Below are 25767 nucleotides of genomic sequence, written 5' to 3'. Positions count from 1 at the left end.
TACCTACACAAGCTTCACAAGAGTAAGCCTCATGATCGAGGGCATGGCCTATTGATTTGGGTGTCCCTAAAGTTTGGTGCAGTATCAGGGGATTCCCTGATGGTAAGGTTTAATAGTTCCATATCCTTTCTCCCATCCTTCAGGGGACTTTTCCAATACTTTTTATCTGCTTAATATACTGTAGGATGTATCTAGGCATTACAATAATCTATACAGGATTAAAGGACCTCTTTCTTATTCTGGGCTCCTTGTGTTTCAGTTGTTCAAATGAGCTATACAGATAGGTTGAGTTAGATTATGCCCTACAGAAAATTTCAGTTCTAGACCAAATAAACCTGTCTTCCATTGGTCTCAAAGAGTATGTGTGGTTCTAAAATATAGACACTGTCTTCCTTACCCCTATGTTCTGAATTAATTTAACCCCAACCTTTTGGCTTTGTTCTTATCTCTAAATATCAGATTATATATATAAAACAGCCTCTCAAAATCCAGAAATAATTATCACCCCTCTGGACTTTATGTGTCTGCTCTAAAAGCTTACAATCTAGGCCCTGTTTTCTTATAAGCATTTTCTAAAGGTGACCATACCATTCATATTCTTTTGTTTCTGGCTTATTTTGTCTCACCAAATGTCCCATATGTTCATTCACATCATGGCATGCCTTGTGACTTTGTTCCTTTTTGTAGCAGCAGAACCTTCATAAGTATACACCATCGTTTACCAATCTACTTCTCCATCAGTGCATCTTTCAGCCACTTGCATTCATTGGGCATCATGTAAAGGGCCCAAAGTCCACAGTCCATCAACATTCTCAATTTTAGATAATTTCATTGTTCCCAAGAGAAAGAAAACGATAAATACACCCTCACCAAATAGGAAATCTAAACCTCCTCTTAACTCCTGTCCCTCCCTCCATTAATTTATCTCTGCTGTTGCTGTGGCAGTGCTGATGGTTTCCTTTGAACATAGCTCATAGCATGCAATAGCAGTTTTCCCCCTGTACCCTGTACGTTTGTTACCCTACATACAAGAATCATATCTTTGAAGTAATTCTTGCAAGAACTAGTTCATATTTCTAGTGTTAATCAGTGGGACACGTAGGTCTATACAACCCCTTTCAATCATGCTCATCTTCAATATGGTAATATTATTTCTAGACCCACTAGAGAATCATCTTAGCTCCTATATTCCCTTACATTGGAGTTCAACCTATTAGCTAATGGTTCACCCATCTCTAGCTTCTGTTTATCTCTAAGTCCCCTATATTCTATATTAGAAGGCTCTGATTATACCTTTATGCTGGTCATAAAAGTGGAATCATTCAATATCTATCCTTTTGTGTCTGGCTACCTCTAGTCAACATCATGTCCTCAAGACTCATCCATCTTGTCATGTGCTTCAGGACGTCATTTTGTCTTACTGCTCCATAATATTCCATCATATGTATACCACATTTTGCTGATCCACTCGTCTATTGAGGGGCATTTAGTTTGTTTCCATCTTTTGGCAATTGTGAATAATGCTGCTATGAACATCAGTGTGCAAATGTCTGTTTGTGTCGTTGCTTTCAGCTCTTCTGTGTGTATTCCAAGCAGTGCTATTGCTGGGTCATAGGGCAACTTGATATTTAGTTTCCTAAGGAACTGCCAAACAGTCTTCTATAGTGGCTGCACCATTATACATTCCCATCAGCAGTGCATAAGTATCCCAGTTTCTCCACATCCTCTCCATCATTTATAGTTTCCTGTTTGTTTAATAGCAGCCTTTCTGATAGGTGTGAGGTGGTATCTCATTGTAGTCTTGATCTGCATTTCCCTTATAGCCAATGAAAATGAGCATCTTTTCATGTGCTTTGAGCCATCTGTATTTGCTCTTCATAAAAAAATGCTTATTCATACTTCAGCCCATTTTATAATTGGGTTGTTTGTTCTTTTGTTGTTGAGTTGTATGATTTCTTTGTATATACAGGAAATCAAACCCTTGTCTGATATGTAATTTCCAAATATTTTCTCCCATTGAGTTGGCTGCCTCTTCACCTTTTTGACAGTCTTTTGAGGTACAGAAGCATTTGATTTTGAGAAGTTTCCATTTATCTATTTTTCTTTTGTTGCTTGTGCTTTGGGTGTAAAGTTTAGGAAGCTGCCTCCTATTACTAAGTCTTGAAGATGTTTCCCTACATTTTATTCTAAAAGCTTTATGATGCAAGTTCTTATGTTTAGGTGTTTGATCCACTTTGATTTAATTTTTATGTAGGATGTAAGATAGGGGTCCTCTTTCATTCTTTTCAAAGAATCTTCACTTCTTTCATGTCCAATTATTGAAAAGACTATTTTGTCCCAGTTCAGTGGATTTGGGGGCCTTGTCAAAAATCAGTTGACCATAGATTTGCTGGTCTATTTCTGCACTCTCAATTCAAATCCATTGATCAACACTTCTATCTTTGTGCCAGTACCATGCTGTTTTGACTCCCATGGCTTTATAATAGGTTTTAAAGTCAGGGAATGTTAATCCTCCCACTTCGTTCTTGTTTTTGTTTTGTTGTTGTTGTTTTCCAGGATGCTTTTAGCTATTCAGGGTCTCTTTCCCTTCCAGATGAATTTGATAGTTAGCTTTTCCAAATCTTCAAAGTAGGTTGTTGGAATTCTTATTTCATACTGTGTTGAATCTGTAGATCAATTTGGGAAGAATTGACATCTTAACTGTATTTAGCCTTCCTATCCATGAGCAGGGAATGTCTTTCCACCTATTTAGATCTCATTTGATTTCTTTTAGCAATGTTATATAGTTTTCTGTGTACAAGTCCATTACATTCCTAGTTAAGTTTATTCCTAAGTACTTGATTCCTTTAGTTGTTATTTTGAATGGAATTTTTTCCTTAACTGACTCCTCAGCTAAGTCATTGCTTGTGTATAGAAATGTTACTGATTTTTGCACATTAATTTTATATCCTGCCACCTAGCTGAATTTGTTTATTAGCTCAAGTAGCTTTGCTGTAGATTTCTCAGGATCTTCCAAATATAGTATCATATCATTTGCAAATAATGAGAGTTTTACTTCTTCCTTTCCAATTTGGATGCTTTTTATTTCTTTGTCTTGCCTGATTGCTCTAGCTAGAACTTCTAGCACAATGTTGAATAATAGTGGTGACAGTGGGCATCCTTGTCTTGTACCTGATCTTAGGGGGGAAGCTTTCAGTCTCTCTCCAATGAGTACAATGCTGACTATTGGTTTTTCATATATTCCCTTTATCATATTGAGGAAGTTACCTTTGATTCCTATCTTTTGGAGTGTTTTTATGATAAAGGATGCTGAATTTTGTGAATGCTTTTTCAGCATTAATCAAGATGATCATGTGATTTTTCCCTTTCGATTTGTTAATGTGCTGTATTACATCAATTGATTTTCTTGTGTTGAACCATCCTTGCATTCCTGGTATAAATCCCACTTGGTTATAGTGTATAATTCTTTTAATGTGCTGTTGGATTTGATTTGCTAATGTTTTATTGAGAATTTTTTCATCTATGTTCATTAGGGAGATTAACCTGTAGTTTTCCTTTCATATAGCATCTTTACCCACTTTTGGTATTAAAATGATATTAGCTTCATAAAATGAGTTATGTAGAGTTCCTTTCTCCTCATTTTTTTTGTAAAAGTTTGAGCAGGATTGATGTTAGTTCATTATGGAATGTTTGATAAAATTCCCCTGTGAAGCCATCTGGCCCTGGGCTTTTCTTTGTAGGAAGATTTTTGATGACTGATCGAATCTCTTTACTTGTGATTGGTTTGTTGAGATCCTCTATTTCTTCCTGAGTCAGTGTAGCTTGTTTTTGTGTCTCCAGGAATTTGTCCATTTCATCTAAGTTGTCTAGTTTGTTGGCGTATGGTTGTTCATAGTATCCTCTTATGATTTCTTTTATTTCTTCAGGGTCATGGTAATTCACCCCTTCTCATTTCTGATTTTGTTTATTTGCATCCTCTCTCTTTTTTTTCTTTGTTAGTCTTGCTAGTGGCCCATCAATTTTATTGATTTTCTCAAAGAACCAACTTTCAGTTTTATTGATTCTTTCTATTGTTCTTTTGTTCTTCCATTCATTTATTTCTGCTTTAATCTTTGTTTATTTCTCTTCTTCTATTTGCTTTGGGGTTAGTTTGCTGTTCTTTCTCAAGTTCCTCCAGGTGTGCTGTTAGTCTCAATTTTTGCTCTTTCTTGTTTTTTAGTATAAGCATTTAGGGCAATAAATTTCCCTCTCAGCACAGCCTTTGTTACATACCATAAGTTCTTATAAGTTGTATTCTCATTTTCATTCATGTCCAGATAGCTACTGATTTCTCTAGCAATTTCTCTTTGACCCACTGTTTGTTTAAGAGTGTGTTATTTAATCTCTTTATGTATTTCTGAATGTTCTCTTTCTTTGGTGGTTATTGAGATCCAGCTTCATCCCATTGTCATCAGAGTAAGTGCTTTGAATAAGTTCAATGTTTTTAAATTTATAAAGACCTATTTTGTGCCCCAGCATATGATCTATCCTGGAGAATGTTCCATGAGCACTAGAGAAGAATGTATATCCTTATGCTTTGGGGTACAATGACCTATATATGTTTGTTAGGTCTAATTCATTTATCCAGTTATTTAATTTCTCTATCTCCTTTTTGATCTTCTGTCTGGTTGTTCTATCTATAGAGGAGAGTGATGTATTGAAGTCTCCTACTATTATTGTTGAAACATCTATCACTCCCTTCAGTTTTGCCAATATCTGTCATATGTACTTTGGAACTCCTTGATTGGGAGCATAAATATTTATGATTGTTATATCTTCTTGGTGAATTGATCTTTTAATTAGTTATAGTGTCCTTCTTTGTCTTTTATGATGTCTTTACATTTAAAGTCTATTTTGTCTGATATTAGTATAGCTACTTCTACTTTCTTTTGGATACAACTTGCTTTGAAAATCTTTTTCCATCCTTTCACTTTCAAACTATTTGTATCCCTGTGTCTAAAATGAGTCTCTTGTAAGCAGCATTTAGCTGGATTATGTTTCTTAATCCATTCTGCCAATCTGTACCTTTTAATTGGTAAGTTTAGTCCATTAACATTCAAAGTTATGACTGAAAAGGCATTTCTTGATTCCATAATCTTATCTTTTAAATTTTATTTGTCAGATCTATATATTTTTCCCTCTTTCTCTTTGTATTCTTTAAATTACCTTTAGTGGTACTCTTCACTTCTGTGCCCTCCTCCAGACCTCCCTCTCTGTCATTTTTTTTCAGCTGGCTGAACTCCTTTTAGTATTTCTTATAGGGTTGGTCTCTTGTTGACAAATTCTTTCAGGACTTCTTTGCCTGTGAGAACTTTAATCTCTCCCTCAATTTTGTAGGACAATTTCCTGGGTACAGAATTCTTGGCTGGAAGTCTTTCTCTTTCAAGGTCTTGAATATATCATACCACTACCTTCTCATCTTCAGGGTGTTAGTTGAGTCTTATTTGGTTTCCCTTGTATGTAGTAGATTGTTTTTCTATTGCTGCTTTTGGAAGTTTTTGTTTCTCTTCAACATTTGATAGACTGATTAATATGTGCCTTGGAGAAGGCCTATTTGGATTTATTCTGTTTGGAGTTCTTTGGGCTACTTTGACTTGTATGTCCTTTATGAGGGTTGAGAAGTTTTCACCTATTATATGTTCAACTACTTTTCCTAGCCTTTTACTCCTCTGTTTTCCTTCTGTGATACCAATGATTCTTATATTTGTGTACTTTTTGTCTATCATTTTCCTGAGTTCCAATTCAGTTTTTTCCATCTTTTTTACTCTTTGCTGTTTTGCGTCAATTATCTTGTCCTCTATATCACCCATTCTTTCTTCTGTCTCTTCAAATCTGGTGTTGTGTGCCTCTAGTATGTTTTTCATTTGGCCAACAGAATCTTTAATCTCTGTGATATCCACTATTTTTCTATTTACTCTTTCAAATTCCTCTTTATGCTCTTCTACTGTCTTCTTGATCCCCTTGATGTCATTTACTATCCCACTTATTTTATTAAATAAAGTTGTATGAACATCTTTGAATAGTTGTTCCAATGTCTGCATATCCTCAGGTATTTTAATTTGGTCATTAGGCAGGGCTATATCTATCTGCACTGATATGCTTAATGATCTTCTGCTGTCTTCATGGCATGTAAATATCTTGATTGATTTACTTTGGGAGTTGATTTCTTTCAGTAGGCTAAGGCCTTGTGTTTGCAGGATGGTTGTACAGCAGGGAGCAGGGCACGGGGTGGGGTACTCAATACAGTGATTTGTTTCAGGGCAGATATAGGTGCAGGTTGAGGATGTTGTGCTGATGCTTGTGAACGTGGGTACCCAGTGACCAGGGAGGATGTAGCTGTATCACTGCACTGTCTGGGGGGCATCACCTTGGTGTGCACTGGTCTAAAACACAGGGCCCTGTGTGCACATGCATAGAGCTGTGGCAGCAGGTCAGCGTTATGCCTTCATGGATTGGGGGCAGGTGTGACACAGCTGAGCAGTTCACTTTCTCAGAACTCGGAAGTGAGTCTGACACAGTCAGACAGTTCTAGAACTGCTGTAAAGTGCAGTTCCCAGAGCTAAATGACATGACTGGGGACCTGTGCACATGTGTGGGCCTGGGAGTGCCATAAGTGGATGCAGAAGCATAGAGCTGGGCTGGGGTGGGGGGAGGAGTGAGGCTGTGCAACACTATGGGCCGGGGACAGGGGTAACCTGGGTATGGAGGTTAGTGCCTGCAGCCTTTATGTGCTGGTAACAGCAGAGAACAGGGACAGGGAGGTAATGCTCAGGAGGGATACAGAAGAGGTGGGTTGGGCTGCACTTGGGGTGGCGGTGTGGGGCAGGAACGTGCACTGGGGGCTGGTGGGATGGGGGCAACTGGAGTGTAGGGAATGGGAGCAGGTGAGAGGGTTCGGCTATGTGGAGTGTGGGGTGAGTCACCAGTCACAGGGCTGCGCTGGTGAGGGTAGCGCACTCAAGGAATGTGGCCTGGCTTACATCTTAGTCCGGTGTTCCCATCCGTGCACTCTCGCGGGCTCCGCACCTCTGCACCTCCATACCAGGCTCCAGCTTTCTGCATCTCAGTTCCTTGACCTCTGCAATCAGGCTGCCCCACAAGGTGCAGAAGGCTCTCCCAGGTCAGCCACACTCCTGAATCGCCGCCTCAGTCACCCTTCTGTCCCTTCTCTAATTTTTTCATGGAACAGGGCTAATCTCAAGCTACTCTATTCAGCCATCTTCTTGGAAGCTATTTTATTGTTTTTCATATTTTTAGTCTAATGAGGAAGTAACTCTGTATGATTAGTGTACGGTGGCAAATCCTACCAAAGGCAGACTTACATTTCTGAGGGGGAAGAAAAGCAATCTCTTTATTTTATGCCCTGTGTTCCTGCTTTCCTGGAAGGTCAATTATGTGATGCTCTTGGATCAAAGCTCATTTTCCATTTAAAATCTGCACTGGCAGGATTGCTCAGCTGCCTGTAGCATGGTAGCAAGAGGCAAGGCCAACCTTTCCATGGTACCTGGCCACACTGGGGAGCTCCCTGGCCACCACCATCCACCCCCTACATCCAGTGTTCACAACTGCCGATGGAGCACATCCTATGCCTGGCACTGGGGTAGGTCCTGGAGACATGGCAGGGGGAAAACAGATGCTGTTGGGGCACATGATTCAAAACCTAGTTTCCTTTGGACTGCAAATCATTTTTATTAATGAACAGGTTAATGGTGAAACCACTCTTTTTTCTTTTATATTATGTTGAAACCCCAATTTCCTCAAATGTAGAGTTCCCAGAATTTCATAAATACTCTGTTTTAGTCGCAGTTAAATTAGTAAATTTAACACTTTGGGTATGGAGAACCTTTGGAACATAAAATGTGCAAAGTTTATTTCCTGCAGAAATATCTTTGAGCTATATGATTTATATCAGCAGCATATACATTAAGGTTGTGTAAAGTGGTGGGAAATGTATAGACTTGGCTGCAATTGTCAATCTGAATTCACAGTGACCTGGGTTCAAATCTGGCTTGGGGCTGTGAGAGCTATGTCACGTTGGACACATCCCTCAACCTCACAGAGCTGTGGCTCCCTAAGATACAGATAATAACAGTACGCATATCACAAGGTTGATATGAGGAGAAAATGAACTGTGCAAGTGAAACTCTTAGCACAGGCTCTGGCTTCTCCTAAGTGGTCATTGGTGCTGCTTTTTCTGAGGAGAAAATAACTGATGGAAAGAAGCTTGGAGAGCCTCCGGCACATGGTAGATGATCAATAAATGGCAATATTCATGTTACAACTATTGCTAATACTGTTCAAAATCATAATAATGGAACAATTGTGTTGAGCACTGGATTTAAAGTCATAATAATAGCCCTTCCACTCCAATACTTGCTGGTCCTGAACATGCTCACTAACCTCTTTGGTCCTCAGTTTCTCCATCTGCACCATGGGGTGCTTTGAGAACTGGAGGAGTGATGGGTGAAGGGACCTTTGTGCCCAACAAAGCATTACATCGATGTTATGGACAATGATGATGGAGGCTACAGCTGCATTTCCAAAGACTGGAAATAGATTCAGGGGTGGCTGTTCCTTCCTCCAGGCAACTGGGAGAAGCTTTAGTTGTCTTGTTACCTTTTTCTGGAAGGCATTGAGGACTTTAACTTCACCAATAGTCTAAGCAGGCTTGCACAGAACCCACACCCTGAGCATCCTTTCTGGGTGGGCACATGGCCCTCCCCAATTATCTGTGAATCCAGGGATCTCCCTTAGGGTTGCCTCATGACCATGTTCTGGGGGACCCTCTGTCCTAACAGGAGCATGTGGGCCCCTAGGATCCTGGTTCCTTCCTCAGCTAGCTCAAATTCCATGTTATTGTGGGGATTAAAAAAGTTAATATGTGTGAAGCTCTTAAAACAAGGCTTAGCATGGATGCTTCATAAAGATACATTCTTTTTACTACCAGTATGCAAAGAGCTTAGAACAGTACCTGGCACATAGCAAAAGTTATATAAGGGCTTTGCTATTTTTAAATTTATCATTCATTTGCTTGGTCGGTCAGCACTGCTCTCTTCTCCATGCCAGGCAAGGCATGGGGTGCCAGGGAGAACAAAGTGTTCCTTGCCCTCCAGAATCCCAGAGTCTAGAGAGAAGGCAGACCAATAAGCAGCAATGCACCAAAAGGTGATGTATGTTAGTATTAAGAGGTATCAGGGGAGGGAGGGGGTAAAGAGGAAATTTCTGACCTAGTCTGGGAAGGGCATGATGAGAAAATAATAACAGAGATGTATTCTGAGAAATAACTGGCAAATATAAAGATTCATGCCAGGTCTGGCCCATAGGAGGGTCCTGGAGAAGGGAGTCCTGGAGCTACAACTTTAATGAGAAATCCTGGTGAACTGGAAAGAGAAAGAGAAAGACAGAGTGTTCTAGGAACAGCAAACAGCATGAGCAGCTGGAGCCCAGGATGGCCAAGGACAAGCACCATAGCATACAGCCTGGAAGGTCCATGGTCAAATGCCGAAGATGCTGAGTGCTGGACCACAGAATTTGAACTCATCCTCTATGCTGGACTGGTTTCCAGTCCAAGTACCTTGTACTGCTGCACCAAGAATAAGAATAATAAAGAGGTTCCGGGTCAAGATGGCGGCTTAACAACGTGTGCGTTTTAGTTCGTCCTTCAGAACAACTGCTAAATAACCAGAAACAGTACAGAACAGCTCCTGGGGCCACATCAGTGACCAGACACACAGCGTACCCCAGTCTGGACCAGCTGGACCGGCTGCGAGCACCCCCCAAAACCGTGAGTTCCCAAAGCTGCAGTGGCCAGCGCCCCTCCCACACAGGCCGTTTCCCAGAGGGGAAAGGAAAGGGCTTTACCAGCAGCAGGGACTGGGCACAATCAAACGCCAATTGTGGAACTAATTAACAAATTCTGACTACTAAAAATAGGCCCCCAGCTTAGGTGAACCCGATCAAAGTGGAGGTTGCTCATTTTTGCCCCGGCACCAAGGGGGCAGGACTGACAGAAAAAGGGGGAAAAAAAGAAGGAAACAGGTTTTTGTGGCTGTGTATCTACAAAGGCTTGACTGCCTCTGGATACAGCAGCAGGACTTTTCAGGCTGCAACTGCCCCAGGCATAGGCAGAAGTGAGCTCTTTTGGGGGCTTATCTGGAGCCTGTGCCTTCCCCAGCGGAGGGGTGAAGGCCCACCCAGGTGGAATCCCTCCATCAAGGAATTCAGACACCAGGGCTTGGTAATTTGAAGCCATTAAAACCAGCCTACAACCTCTCCTGTCTCCAACAACCCCCCAGCCAAAGTTAAAGGTACCACATCATCTTACGCTGGTGGGACCTGCAGACAGACAAGCGCCACATACTGGGCAGGATAAGAAAAACAGAGTCCAGAGACTTCACAGGAAAGTCTTTCAACCTGCTGGGTCTCATGCTCAGGGAAAACCGACGCAGGTGACTCTTTCTTCCTGATAGGAGGCCAGTTTGATCTGGAAAAATATGGCTGGGGTCTATAATATCTAAGAAGACCCTCCTAAGTGTGTGTGGGGGGAAAAGGCACCACACAAGCAGGGCAAGAAACAAGAAAACAAGAACTGAAAAATTCTCCTCTGTTAAACAAAACTTAAGCTAAAGGTTCAGATAAAGCTGAACAGAATGTCAAAGAACAGATAGACAACAAATTCATCCAGCAAGAAAACCCTAGATAAAAGAACTGAAAGCAATCTCCAGAATAAACTCATTAAAGTAATTAAATGCCTAGACGCCAGCAAAAAATAACAAATCACACTAAGGAAATTGAAGATATGGCCCAGTCAAAGGAACAAACCAACAATTCAAATGACATACAGGAGCTGAAACAACTAATTCAGAATATACGAACAGACATGGAAAACCTCATCAAAAACCAAATCAATGAATTGAGGGAGGATATAAAAAAGGCAAGGAAGGAACAAAAAGAAGAAACTGAAAGTCTGAAAAAACAAATCACAGAACTTATGGGAATGAAAGACACAGTAGAAGAGACGAAAAAAACAATGGAAACCTACAATGGTAGATTTCGAGAGGCAGAACATAGGATTAATGAACCAGAGGACAGAACATCTGAAATCCAACAAGAAACAGAAACTATAGGGAAAAAAATGGAAAAATATGAGCAGGGACTCAGGGAATTGAAAGACAATATGAAGCGCATGAATATACGTGTTGTGGGTGTCCCAGAAGGAGAAGAGAATGGAAAAGGAGGAGAAAAACTAATGGAGGAAATTATCACTGAAAATTTCCCAACTCTTATGAAAGACTTAAAATTACAGATCCAAGAAGTGCAGCGTACCCCAAAGAGAACAGATCCAAATAGACATACTCCAAGACATTTAATAATCAGAATGTCCAAGGTCAAAGAGAAAGAGAGGATCTTGAAAGCAGCAAGAGAAAAGCAATCCATCACATACAAGGGAAGCCCAATAAGACTATGTGCAGATCTCTCAGCAGAAACGATGGAGGTGAGAAGACAGTGGGATAATATATTTAAATTATTAAAAGAGAAAAACTGCCAACCAAGAATTCTATATCCAGCAAAATTGTCCTTCAAAAATGAGGGAGAAATGAAAACATTTTCAGACAAAAAATCACTGAGAGAATTTGTGACCAAGAAACCAGCTCTGCAAGAAATACTAAAGGGAACACTAGAGACAGATACGAAGACAGAAGAGAGAGGTGTGGAGAAGAGTGTAGAAAGGAAGACTATGAGTAAAGGTAAAAAGAAGGAAAATTAGATATGACATATAAAATTCAGAAGGCAAAATAATAGAAGAAAGTACTACCCATACAGTAATAACACTGAATGTTAATGGATTAAACTCTCCAATCAAAAGACATAGTCTGGCAGAATGGTTTAAAAAACAGGACCCATGTATATGCTGTCTCTACTCAAAGGTCACGAGGCCAAGGACACAAATGGACATTTACATGTTTATAGCAGCATTATTAACAATTACCAACTGATGGAAACAGCCAAAATGTCCATCAACAGACAGTTGGCTAAACAAACTGTGACATTTACATAAGATGGAATATTATGCAGCTGTAAGACAGAATAAAGTTATGAAGTATGTAACAACATGAATGGACCTTAAGGACATTATACTGAGTGTGATTAGCCAGAAACAAAAGGACAAATACTGTATGGTCTCACTGACATGAACTGACGTTAGTGAATAAACTTAGAATATTTCCTTGGTAACAGAGACCATCAGGAGATAGAAATAGGGTGAGATATTGGGTGATTGGAGCTGAAGGGATACAGGTTGTGCAGCAGGACTGAATATAAAATCTCAGATATGGACAGCACAATACTACCTAACAGTAATGTAATTATGTTAAAACACTGAATGAACCTGCATGTGAGAATGACAGAGGGAGGAGGACTGGGGACATAAATGAAATCAGAAAGAAAGATAGATGGTAAAGATCAAGATGGTATAATCTAGGAATGCCTAGAGTGTATAATAATAGTGAAATGTACAATGTACAAATTTAAGAAATGTTTTTGCCTGAGGAAGAACAAAGGAATGTCATTATTGCAGGGTGTTGAAAATAGATGATAATTAATACTTTAAAATGTCACCTTCTGTGTGAGACTAAAGCAAAAAATGTTTGTTACAAAATTTATATTTTGACTAGAGCATTTCCTAATATAACTCATGTAGATAGTTTGATTGAATGTCATAAGTACTTGGAATCTCAGGTAGCACATGAGATTTTGTTGGTTTGTCCAGAGTGATGCCCCAATGAATCCCAGAGTGATTTGATCAGTGACTGGAAAAGTATTTGCAAGCCCCCTTCGGGGAATGGTGAGAGTGGGGAGAAATTCAACTTCCCCAAGTTGAATTCTTGATATTCTCACAAGCAGTGTGGACAACCAAAGCTATAGGCTGAGCCCCCAGGCTTGGGGTTTGTTCACATGAAACTTAACCCCACAAAGGATAGGTCAAGTCTACTTAAAATTTAGGCCTAAGAGTCACCCCCAAGAGCGCCTTTTTTGTTGCTCAGATATGGCCCCTCTCTCCAGCCAACACAACGAGCAGTATCACCACCCTCCCCCTCTCTGCATGGGACATGACTCCCAGGGGTGTGGACCTTCTTGGCAACGTGGGACGGGGATCCTGGAATGAGCTGAGACTCAGCGTCAAGGTACTGAGAAAAACCCTAGAATGAGCTGAGAATTAACATCAGGGGATTGAGAGAACCTTCTCGACCAAAGGGGGAAGAGTGAAATGAGACTAAGTGTCAATGGCTGAGAGATTCCAAACATAGTTGAGAGGTTATCCTGGAGGTTATTCTTATGCATTAAGTAGATATAATCTTGTTGTTCAAGATGTAGTGGAGAGGCTGGAGGGAACTGCCTGAAAATGTAGAGCTGTGTTCCAGTAGCCATGTTTCTTGATGATGATTGAACAATGATATAGCTTTCACAATGAGACTCTGCGAATGTGAAAACCTTGTGTCTGATGCTCCTTTTAGCTACTATATCAGCAGAAGAGTAGAACATATGGAATAAAAATAAATAATAGGGGGAACAAATGTTAAAATAAATTTAGTTTGAAATGCTAGTGGTAAATGAAAGCGAGGGGTAAGGGGTATGGTATGTATAATCTTTTTTTTCTCTGTTATCGTTCTATTTCTTTTTCTATTGTCTTTTTATTTCTTTTTCTAAATTGATGCAAATGTTCTAAGAAATGATGAATATGCAGCTATGTGATGATATTAAGAATTACCGATTGTATATGTAGAATGGAATGATCTCTTAATGTTTTGTTTGTTAATTTTTTTAATTAATAAAAAAAGTTAAAAAAAAAAAGAATAATAAAGAATAAGATTCCAAGATCAAGTCAAATAAACTTCCTAGTCATGCCAACCATTGAATGGGTCCCTTTTGACACTCACCAAAGTACATTAGCACACTAAAGTGTCACAAAGCAAGTCTCAATAAATTTAAAAAGATTGAAATCATATAAAACACTTTCTCAGATCATGAAGGAATGAAGTTAGAAATCAGTAACAAGCAGAGGGCCAGAAAACTCACAAATATATGGAGGCTAAACAACACACTCTTAAACAACCAGTAGGTTAAGGAAGAAATTACAAGATAAATTGGTAAATATCTCAAGGCAAATGAAAATGAAGACACAACATGTCAAAATTTATGGGAAGTGGCAAAAGCAGTGCTAAGAGGGAAATTTATTTCCTTAAATGCCTATATCAAAAAAGAAGAAAGAGCAGAAATCAAGAAATTAACTGTCCACTTGGAAGAATAAAGAAAGAACAAACTAATCCCAAAGCAAGCAAAAGTAAAGAAATAATGAAGAGTAGAACAAAAATAAATGAAATTGAGAATATGAAAACAATTGAGAAAATCAACAAAACCAGTAGTTGATTCTTTGAGAAAATCAATAGAATTGATGGACCCTTAGCAAGGTTGACAGAAAGAAAAACAGAGAGGATACAAATAAATAAAAACAGGAATGGGAGAGGAGACATAACAACTAACCCCACAGAAATAAAGGAGGTAATGAGAGGATACTATGAGCAACTATATGCTAATAAACTAGACAACATGGATGAAATGTACAACTTCCTAGAAAGGCAGGAACAACCAACATTGACTCGAGAAGAAATAGACAACCTCAACAAACCAATCACAAGTAAAGACACTGAATCAGTCATCAAGAAGCTCCCAAAAAAGAAAAGTTTAGGACCAAATGGCTTCACATGTGAATCCTACCAAGCGTTCAAGAAAGAATTAATACCAATCCTGTTCAAACTCTTCTAAAAAATTGAAGAGGGAAAGCTACCTAACTCATTCTATGAAGCCAGCATCACCCTCACACCAAAGTCATACGAAGATACTACAAGAAAAAAAAATTACCCACCAATCTCTTTAATGAATGTGGATGCAAAAATCTTCAACAAAATACTTGCAAATTGAATCCAGCAGCAAATTAAAAGAATTATACACCATGACCAGGTGGGACTTATCCCAGGTATGCAAAGATGGTTCAACATAAGAAAATCAATTACTTTAATACACCATATCAACAAATCAAAGCAGAAAAACCACATGACCATCTCAACTGATGCAGAAAAGGCATTTCACAAAATTCAACATCTTTTCTTGATGAAACACTTCAAAGGATAGGAATAGAAGAGAGCTTCCTCAACATGATAAAAGGAATATATGAAAAACCCACAGCTAACATCATCCTCAACAGGGATGATGGCTGACAGCTTTCCTTCTAAGATCAGAAACAGGACAAGGTATCCACTGTCACCATCATTATTGAACATTTTGTTGGAAGTTCTAGCCAGGCAATTAGACAAGAAAAAAATATATATGGCATCAAAATTGGAAAGAAAGAAGTAAAACTCTCACTGTTTTCGACTATATATTGAAAAGCCCAAAAAATCCAAAGCAAAGTTACTAGACCTAATAAATGAGTACAGCAAAGTGACAGGTTACAAGATCAACACTCAAAAACCTGTAGTGTTTCTATACATTAGTAATGAGCAATCTGAGGAGGAAATCAAGAAAAAAAATTCCATTTACAGTTGCAACCAAAAGGATAAAATATTTAAGAATAAATTTAACTGAGGATATTAAAGACCTATACACAGAGAACTACAAAAAAAATGCTAGAAGAAATCATGGAAGACCTAAATAAATGGAAGGATTTATTTATGCTTATGGATTGGAAGACTAAATATAGTTAAGATGTCAGTTCTACCTAAATTGATTTATAGGCTTAATGCAATGCCAATTAAAATCCCAACAACTTACTTTGCAGAAATAGAAAAACTAATAACTAAATGTATTTGGAAGGGCAGGGTGTCCCAAATAGCCAAAATTATCTTGAGAGAGAAAAATGAAGTTGGAGGTCTCACACTACCTGACTTTAAGACATATTACAAAGCTACAGTAGTCAAAACAGCATGGTACTATCATAAAAATAGATATACTGACCAATGGAATTGATTAGAGTTTTCAGATATAGATGCTCTCATCTATGGACAATTGATCTTTGATTAGGCAGTCAAGGCAACTCACTTGGGACAGAGCAGCCTCTTCAATAAATGGTGCTTAGAGAACTAATATCCACATGCAAAAGAATGAAAGAGGATCTATAGCTCACACCCTATAAAAAAAAAAAGGAACTAAGAAGTCCTGTAGAAGGAACGTGGTAGAACCTCATTGGTTCCTAGGCATATTGGTCTTCAGAATCCTTTCTCATCCGCATCTGTTAGCCTCCCACAGGGCGGGTGGTATTCCTAGGAACCCAGTGTGTGAAACAGCCTTAAGAGTAGCAAGGTCTTGAAGCAGTGTACTGCGTGGGTCTCAGTCAAGTACCAGAAGCCATCTCCCCCATCAGCAGTGAGGACAGACGAGAGGAAACTAGAGGCCAGAGGACTGGTTGAGAAGCTGTTCTGGGAGACCAGCAGGGGAGACTGGGGATCTGAACAGTTACTGTGTCTTAGGAAGAGGAGGTATAAGAGATGCAAAGGAGGTAGAATCATCCAGAATCAACGATGACTGACTCTCACTATCACAATGCATAACTCCCTGAATCTGGGATTCAGAACAGCAGATCTCGCCCGAGAGTTGATAAGTGGGGTGGCTGAGCAGAGTCACCCCTCATCCTGGAGCCCAGTGGCCAGTTCTAACACAGAGAGGAGGATGGCAAGATGATTGATTGCCAAGCAGCCCATCAACTCTCTTTAGCTGACATGCTAAGGGGTCACTTCTACTTCTAAAGCAGACAAGTAATGAGCTAGATCAGCTCTACTACATTGGGGGTGAAAGAGCCAATGGAGACTCATTTATTAAGTGCCTCCTGTGTACATGGTTGAGCACTAGGCCCTGGGAGGAAGGGAGCCTCTGGGTACCTGTCCTTAGGTGCTTCAGGCAGGTGGCTGGCAATTACCTTGGTGCAAGGACAGGATTTTAGAGTCAGAAAACTGAGACACGCTCATCTCAGCTCTGCCATGCCAACTGGAGGACCTTGGGCAAGTCTCTTTGCCCCTTTTGGCAGTTTCCTGTGGCTGCCGCAACAAGAAAACACAAACCATGGGGCTTAAAACCAAAGAAATGTATTCTTTCACAGTTCCAGAGGCCAGAAGTTCTAAATCCAGGTGTTGGCAGTGCTGAGCTCCTTGAATAGGCCTAGGGGAGAATCTTTCCTTGTCCTTTCAAGCTTCTGGTGACTCCTGGCTTTCATTGGCTTGTAGCCTCATTGCTAAAATCTCCACCTCCTTTTCATGTAGCTGTATTCTCTACCTCAAATCTCCTTTCTCTTATGAAAGAAACTCAGTATTGGATATGAGGCCTTCCCTAAATTCAGGATTATCTCATCTTGAGATTCTTAATTTAATCCCATTTGCAAAGACCTTATTTCCAAATTAGGTCACATGCACAGGTTGCAGGGGTCAGGACTTTCAGCATATTTGGGGGGGGTCATAATTCAACCCACTGAACCCCTCCATCTCACTTCCTCATCTGAATTAATGGAGAGCTCTGTGGCATTCAGCTCCTTGGGTGGACAGGAGGGTTGAAAACAGTAACATGCACACAATTCTTACCATAGCATCTGGTGAATGGTGGTTATTATTCATTCATCCATATGGGAAAAGTGGGGCCAAGTGCATGGCTCATGCCTATCCTTCCAGCTCTAAACCTGCACGAGTCTCTCCCTTCTGTCCACTATGTTCCAAGGCCACCAAAGTAGTTATTTTAGTGCCACCTGGATTATAACATAAATGTTATATTCTATCATTAGCCCCAAGTGGCATTCGTGCAAGGGGGAGAGAATGTCACATTTCCTGGGAGTGCTGCCACAGAATACAGGCATGTGCCACTGCTTGCTGCTGCTTCTAGCCTGAACGGGCTCTGGGGCTAAAGGGCATGACAAGGATTTATGGGGAACCCCTCACACCTGCAGGCATCCCTCCACTCATAACTCCTCCAGCACTATAGGAGCACGTGGGATAGGCCAGCAGCGCTTTGAGGCTGTGGGGATGCACGGACAACACAGTATGATTCCTTCTCTCCAGGAAGCCGAGGCCAGAGGGGAGGAAGACAAGTAGACAGGTTGTGATAAGGGGGAGGATGCCCCTCATGGCTGGGGTCAAGTTTGGTGCTTAGTTGTGGGATTCAGGTGGGATGCAGAAAGCACAGCTCTGTGCCCAGCCTAGAATAAACCTATAAATATGTGCTCTCCACATGCTTGCTGAACTGGTAAAATCACCAACTTTAAAGTCAGACTGATTTAGGGCTATACAGAGACAGATGAAAAGATGCCAAAGAAGCAAATCCACCAGGGTTTGCAGACTCATAGGTCATGGGGTTGTGGATGGTCCCCACGTTTCTGGATTGGGTGGGTGGTGGGTTTCAATGTGACAGAGGAAGAGGTCTGAATGAAAGTTTTACTCCTGCTAATAAAGCCTAACATTTGTGGAGCACTTGGTGTGGGCCACGACCTTGGCATGTATTATCTTATTAAATCGTCACAGCACAAGCACACTATGAACACGTTATTACTTTACAGAACGGAGGCAGGAGTAGTTAGGGAACTAGTTAAACTCTGCTCCAGCCAAGCTGGCCTTCTTTCTGTTTCCCACATGCAATGTTGTTTCCTATCTGTTAAGGGTTCCCAAAAAAAGTTATGTTGAAGTCCTAACCCCCAGGACATCAGAAAGTGACCTTATTTGGAAATTGGGTTATTGCAGATGAATTAGTTAAGATGAAGCTATACTGGATTAGGGGGGATCCCTTATTCCCATATGACTGGTGCTTTCATAAGAAGCAGGAAATGTGGACACAGCTGGGCATGAGGAAAGAAGCCCATATAACCATGGAGACCCGGATTGAAGGGCTGCATCTGCGAGCTAAGAAACAGTCCTGGCAAGTAACACAAGCCAGAAAGGAGCAAGGAGGGCTCCTCCCATACAGGTTTGAGAGGGAGTACCCTGCTCACACCTTGACTTTGAATCTCTGTCCTCCCGAACTGAGAGACAACACTCTTCCATGGTGCTAAGCCACCCAAATTATAGTAATTTGTTGCAGCAGCCCCAGGAAACTAAGATATTAAGGGTCAAATAATTTAAAGGAACATTTCCTCACTCTCCCATCCCATCTTTCCCTTTGTGGTACTATATTCTTGTACGGAAAGAAAAGTTGATGTAAACCTTATTTTAAACAGGAATTCAGCCCAAGTGTAAAGGACATCTCAGTGTTGCACTCCCTGGCTGTGTGACTTTTTTGAAGCTGCTGCACCTCGCTGAACTTCATCTGTAAAATGTATCACACAATAAAAGGGCCTGATGAACTATCAGGATGAGGAAATGAGACCCTGTGGGTGAAAATATTTCATAAAACACCAAGCAAATGGCCAGTGTCATTAGGTAGCAGGCTGGAATGTGGCCGCTGTTTAGACTCAAGTGTTACACTGCCAATCCAGCTGCCAAAATCAAAGCATCCCTCTCCTTCCTTGCCTGCCGCAGCTTGGCCTCTCTGCTGCCCGTGCTCACTGAAGGCCAGTTTGAAAATTGGGCTGAGACATCTTTAATCACAGCTTGTTGTGGCTCCCTGAGACAGACTTTGTCTGCTCTGATAACTGTAAAATGGAATCATGTCTACAAATAAATTATCTGGAAATAGTCTATGTTTCACAGAGTTTTCCTGAAAACATGAGCAGTAAGACCCTGCGATGCGCTCCTGGATTAGCGGGGTGGGGGTAAGGCAGGGAGGTTGCCCACCACTAGAAGCAGGCAGGGCAAGGGTCCCCAGGACAAAAACAGTCCCCTCAAGAGAACTTCTCCACCACACATGGGCCTCCTCACTCCACTTCGAGATCCTGCCTTGGCTAAAGGTAGATGGCTCCTGAGATAGCATGGGGCGCAAAGACCTCTAGGCATCCCAGGTGCTGAGGTCACCCACAGAGTGACATTTCTGAAGCTTCATGACCTCTCTGAGGCTCGGTTTCCTCATCCTAACTCTGAGTTTTCAGCCCAGCTCATTCTCCTGTCTTCATCTGCCTTTCCCTTCACTGTGGGTTGGCCATGACTCATGCACCATCAAATCCATCTTGTCCAGAGGCTCTCCCTGGCTTCCTGACTTAAGGACATCTTTTCACCTAACCCTTAGGACACCCCCATTTGTGTTCTACCTTGGAGCACCACACTGGTGTTTCCTGTATTTCCTGCAACTTGTTTTGCTGCCCACTGGTAGCTTATTGAGGTCAGGAACCCCGTGGCATGGTGGAAGGAGGATTGGTTTTGCACTCACAAAAGCTGGACCCATCCAGTTCTACCACTCTAGCTCTGTGAGCCTGAGAGAGTTACTTAACCTCTCTGAACTCATTTACTCTCTGTTAATGGAGAAAATAAAATCCTCCCTTGATGGCTCAAGGAGCTATTACGTAAAGCACCTAGTTCAATTCTTGCAACATACAAGGGCTCAATAAATGTAAATCCCAACATTTCTCTGAATCTGTACGATTCCAGGAGCACACCACATTTATTGACTGAAGTCTTACCCATCCTCCAAGGTTCATATCAAGTGCTTCTTTCTCCCAACATGTCCGGATTCCACTCAAGGAAGTAGCACAAACACGCCAAGGGAAAAAAAAAAACCCACAGAAGGGGGCTCCAGAGAATGGGCCTGAGGACCTCTGCCGACTGCTGTGACATCTACTCGAGCTGGGAGCCTGAAGAAGGCCCAAGGTGAGAGTGGAGACAGATGGTCATAGAAGGGTCGGGGGTCGGGGCTGGGGTGTTAGGTGAGAACACGAGAAGGCAGAGAGTCATGGGGAAGACAGAGGACAGGCTGGGATGCCAAGGTCAAGGCCAGAAGCAAGGTGAAGGCACCAAAGGTTGCCTGCTGGGTGGCACCAGCTGCCCCAGGTGAGGGAGGCACCTACCTGGGAGAGCTAAGATACCAATCAGGTGGGGCTCATGTACCTTTCCAAGCCCCCTCACCTGACAGCTGTCTTACCTCCCCTGCATTCCCATGACAAGAAAGCTTAAGTTTCCTGATAGCACCTGTCCCTCAGCCCTTACCTCACCCAGGTGCTTGTGATGGTTGGGTTCTGGTGTCAACTTGGCCAGCTGATGATGCCCAGTTGTCTGCTCAGGCAAGCACTGGCCTAACCATCGCTGCAAGAATGTTTCATGGCTGGTTAATAAACTGGAAGGCTGGTGTATTAAATTACCAGTCAGTTGATTGCGTCTGTGGCTGATTACATCTGTGCTCAACCAAGGCATGTCTCCCACAATAAGATCATTCAATCAGTTGAAGGCTTTTAAGGAAAAAGGAAGACTCTTTTACTGCTTCTTCAGCCAGCAAGCCTCTCCTGTGGAGTTCTTCCAGCACTCATCGGAGCCTCTCGTGTAGAGTTCATCAGAGCTGCCAGCTTCCCAGCCTGCCCTGTGATTTGGACTCTGATCCCTGCGGTTGCATGAGACACCTTTATAAATCTCATATTTACAGATCCCTCCTTCTGGATCTGTTTCCCTGCTGAGCCCTGACTAACGCCGTGCTGCCACTGGGCAAGCCCTAAGGAAATCCCCATGACTCAGCCCAGCCCCTGCCCTCCGAGAGTCCAGTCGGCGGGGACATGGCCCCACAGGCGGCTCTTGGTGCATTTGTAGGAGACACTAAGGAGGGAGAGGAAGGCTTAGGAGGAGGAGACCCAAAGAGGCAGGCAGAGGGGTGCCAGGCTAGCTGCCAGGAGACCTGGGGTAAGGTCTCTGGGCTCTTCCTGGCTCTGGTGCCTCCTCTGTGAAATGTGGGTAATTGCAGGGTCGTGATGAAGAGGAAATGAGCCAAGGAGGGGAAACGGGTCATTTGTTATCCAAACCGGGACCCTTCAGCAATGAAAGGGAAAACTGCTCATCATGACATAAGGAAGCAGCCGTGCACCAGGCCGACCCCATTTGCACTGGAGCCCATGGTCACCCTCGAGTTGGCCTCTGCAAGATGCTCAACACCGGGCATGGCACAAAAGGTGGCAGCTACTATAATTTCAACATTATATTATTATTACTAAAGGGTGAATGAGCCTTGGCAGAGCACAGGAGAAGAAGGAAAGGGTACCACACAGGAGGGAGGAAGAGAAAGGCCAACGGGAGCCAAGAAACCATCCGGGCTTCTGGGGTATGACTGCTGGAGATGGGGGTGGTGAGAGAAGAGGCACGGGACGAGACACAGAGGGACTGAGGGCAGAACAGCTAATGCTGCCAACTGCAAAGGTGTTCCAGACACACAGGAAACCAGTGGGGAGAGTCAGGGACTGAGGTGACTCCCTGCTGGGCCATCTACCAGCTCTGCGAGCTCCTGACACTGAGCCATGCTTCATGCCAGTCCCTCATCTATAAAACTGGAATAATCATGTCATTCCTGACAATGTACTGGGAAGCTTCTAGGAGATCATGTGTGTAGATGATCAGCATGGGGTTTTAAGAAGCAGGTTCTTAAGAAATGGTCGCAGGGCTGGGTATGGTATAAGAATTGATGGCAGGGGTTCAAGAGAGTCCCATGCGTACAGCTCTTTTCCCCACGTGGGTTCCCTCCCAGGTCAAGATTAGACAGAACAGCAAGGCACATGTTGCTCACTGATAAGGCCTTCCTAGAAGTTGTGTCATAACTATGGGAAAGTGGCTTCTTAATCTCAAACCCCAGAATCAGAGAAGAAGTCGCCTGGACACAGGTAGAGCCAGGCCACAGCAGGTCCAGCCACCCCTCCTTCCCAAGGGCAGGCTCCCATGTCCCCAGGGGAGCTAAAGGGAAAGGAAGGGGAGGGGCACAGATCAGTCATGCCCTCTGCCTCAGGGAAGGAGTACGTGACAGAGGGTGAGAGGCCAGGGCTGTTGTTTGAGGGGTGGGGGTGAGGGGGGTTCATGTAGGAGAAATCTGGGGCTTGGGGAGAAGCCTTCCAAACTCTGTTGTTAGTAGAATAGTGTTTTAATTTCCTAGGCTGCTCCAGCAGATACCGTGCAATGGTTCGGCTTAAACAATGGTATTTCATTAGCCCACAGTTTTGAGGCTAAGATGGACGTCCAAATCAAGGTGTCATCAAAATGATGCTTTTTCCCCAAAGACTGTGGCATGTGAGCGGGCCGGCTGCCAGGGCAAGGCACATGGCGGAATCTCCTAGTCTCTCCCTTTTCTTCCTGGTTCTGTTGATATTCAGCTTCTGGATGGTCCCTCTGTGGTGCTTTCTCTCTGTCTCTCTCTCTTACTTTCTTACTGCCTGAATTTCATTTTCTTATAAAGGGATTGGATTGGGCCACATTTTAACAGAAGTAGCCTCATCAAAAGGCTTTACATACAATGAGTTCACACCCACAAGAATGCATTAACTTCTAGGTCATGCTTTCCTGGGGCACACACAGCTCCAAACCCCCACAAACAACCTATGCTTTTAGACCTCAGGCTTCTTTAACCAGTTTCCCTAAGGTCCATCCCCTCCAGGAGCCCCACGAGTTTTACCTTCTGTGTCCCTCTTTAGGAGGCAGTGACATAAACCATGTGATGTCCTCTCTGTCCTGTCTTTGGCAGCTCCAGAGGTGTTCCAGGTGTACATGGACGGAGGCCCCGGGTACTCATACCCTGTTGATTGGTGGTCCCTGGGCGTCACAGCCTACGAACTCCTGCGCGGCTGGGTAAGAGTGAATATCGGGGTCATGGAATAGGGAGGCTCAGGTACCATGGGCAAAGCAAGCCATGGGACCACCACTGCCCAGTGCCAGGAAGAAGCAACTGGAGGAGTCCCAGCCCCAGTGCAGTCCTGATGGCCCAACAAATAACCATGCCACCCCATTAAAAGGGCCCAGAGTGGACTTCTAGCCCACTGTCCCACCCGCAGCCCCATTTTACAGATGGGGAAACTGATGTGCAAAGGAGAAGAGATGTGTGCCAAGTTCCATGGACAACCAGTGGTAGGTCAAACACGAAAGCCCCCCCCATTCCTAATGCTGTTCTCTTTCTACCCGCAAGTGTGGGTCTTTGTCCAGCTTGATTCTAAAGTTCTTCAAGAGTAAGGACCGTGCTTCTTTCTTTTTTTCCCATATCTTTCCTTCATGCTTCTTTTTTTCATTCTTCCCATATCTCCCCTTCGTGTTCAGCACAGTGCCCTAGAAAAATAAGGTGGTCAATACCTATTTTTATTTTGTTTCATTTAAATCTAATAGCTGAAGATGACTCATGGGGCTATTTGGCAACTAGTGATTCGCATTTGTATTTAATCGCAAAGAATTAGGATTGATATTAATTTTGAAGCATGTCTTCTCTGCACAAGTAGAGTTTGTAAATGATGTCACTTAACTGCACAGGAGCTTGTTTTTCCCATTGTTGAAATGAGGCTAATAATATCTTTTTAGTTTAGTTCATGGAGTTGATGTTATCATAGGGCTAACACTCCCCTGAACCGGCATGTGCCATTCATCTTTACAGCTCCAATGCCTAGCACAGAGCCTAACACAGAGCAGGTCCCCCACTTGCTAAAATTATAACTTTGTATTAGGTCAATCACGTATTTGCATATTTTCTGCCAGGAGACTGTGAGCTACTTGAGGGCAAGGCAGTGTCCCTATTTATTGTGGGTGTCCCCAGTACGTGTGTGTAATAGATGTTTAATGAACATTGACTGGATAAATGGGTGAAGAGAGTACTATGTACCTGTCAATGCCATGGGTACAAAAATTAGTATTACTTATCACCCTTGAGTTCCAGCAACCGTTTTCTACTCTTGATCTCAATTATATCCCATGAGTTCCTCAAAAACATAATTTGCATACACAGTGTTTTTAGAATGAAAAGAAAACTTGAACCTATTCATTTTCTCATGCACTGAGTGGAGAGAATTTCCTACAGTCCTTTATATCCCCAGCTGGTTTTTCTGTCTGTTGGTCTCATTGATTTAGACTCTCAGAGAGGGTTGTCAGCGTCCATGATTTTATATGAACCAGAGGATACAGGTGCCTGCCTGAAAGCATTTACTCGCGTGATGAATCATACAAATTATTTTGGTGAGAAGTTGTCCTAGGCATGGTGGAACATCCACCAGCAGACAGTATAATTGTGGTTATTTCTCATGGGTCAGAACAGTCAAGAGATGATGACTTGGCCAAAAGCCCCAAGGATGGAGTGGTTTCTGCTGCTCCCAAAAGAAATCATTTCATTTTAAATTCTTCTGAGTTTTCTGCTCAGAGATTCAGGTACCACTTTCAATAGAAGAGGATGAGGCAAATGGTAGGCTCAGAGCCCATGGTGTGGGAACAAAGCAATTGAAGGAAATAATGCCTGTTATGTGCTAGTGTAAATCTCTCTCCCAGATATTTTTGTCTGCCTTAATCTTTGATGTGGTAGGCAACAGGTTTATGCAAATAGTTTACTCTGCCTTTCTCCTGATGGAAGCAATCACATTTAATCAAAAAGACATGGTAAAAACCATTCGTATTTATCTATGGACTATGTAAATTTGAAAGTGATTATTCCTCCTCATAATTCCTCCATCATGTTAAATTTGGATCCAAAAGACAGAAGAAAGGCAAATGGGAATTTTCAAATACATGCTCTAGGGTCATAGAATTAGAAAGTGTTAAGAACAGAAGGTGGGAAATTGATGGTATTGACATGGTTTGCTGGCCAGAGGCCCAGGGACAGTCCAGTCCTAACTCCAAGAGG

General features: G+C 42.2%; 1 protein-coding gene across 4 annotated transcripts in view; it reads left to right on the top strand.

The window, feature by feature from the left end:
* STK32B (serine/threonine kinase 32B) overlaps positions 1-25767 on the top strand; it is a 474254-nt gene that overhangs the window by 418406 nt on the left and 30081 nt on the right. For all 4 annotated transcript variants that reach the window (XM_077136366.1, XM_077136367.1, XM_077136368.1 and 1 more), the window contains one exon: positions 23641-23744. In XM_077136366.1, the coding sequence (XP_076992481.1) occupies positions 23641-23744 (104 nt within the window). The remainder of the gene's footprint in view (positions 1-23640; positions 23745-25767) is intronic.

The sequence above is a fragment of the Tamandua tetradactyla genome, chromosome 19, assembly GCF_023851605.1.
Source record: "Tamandua tetradactyla isolate mTamTet1 chromosome 19, mTamTet1.pri, whole genome shotgun sequence".
NCBI classification, from domain to species: Eukaryota; Metazoa; Chordata; class Mammalia; order Pilosa; family Myrmecophagidae; genus Tamandua; species Tamandua tetradactyla.
The sequence above is the reverse complement of the archived record's forward strand: the minus strand, read 5'-3'. Positions and strand labels throughout refer to the sequence as shown.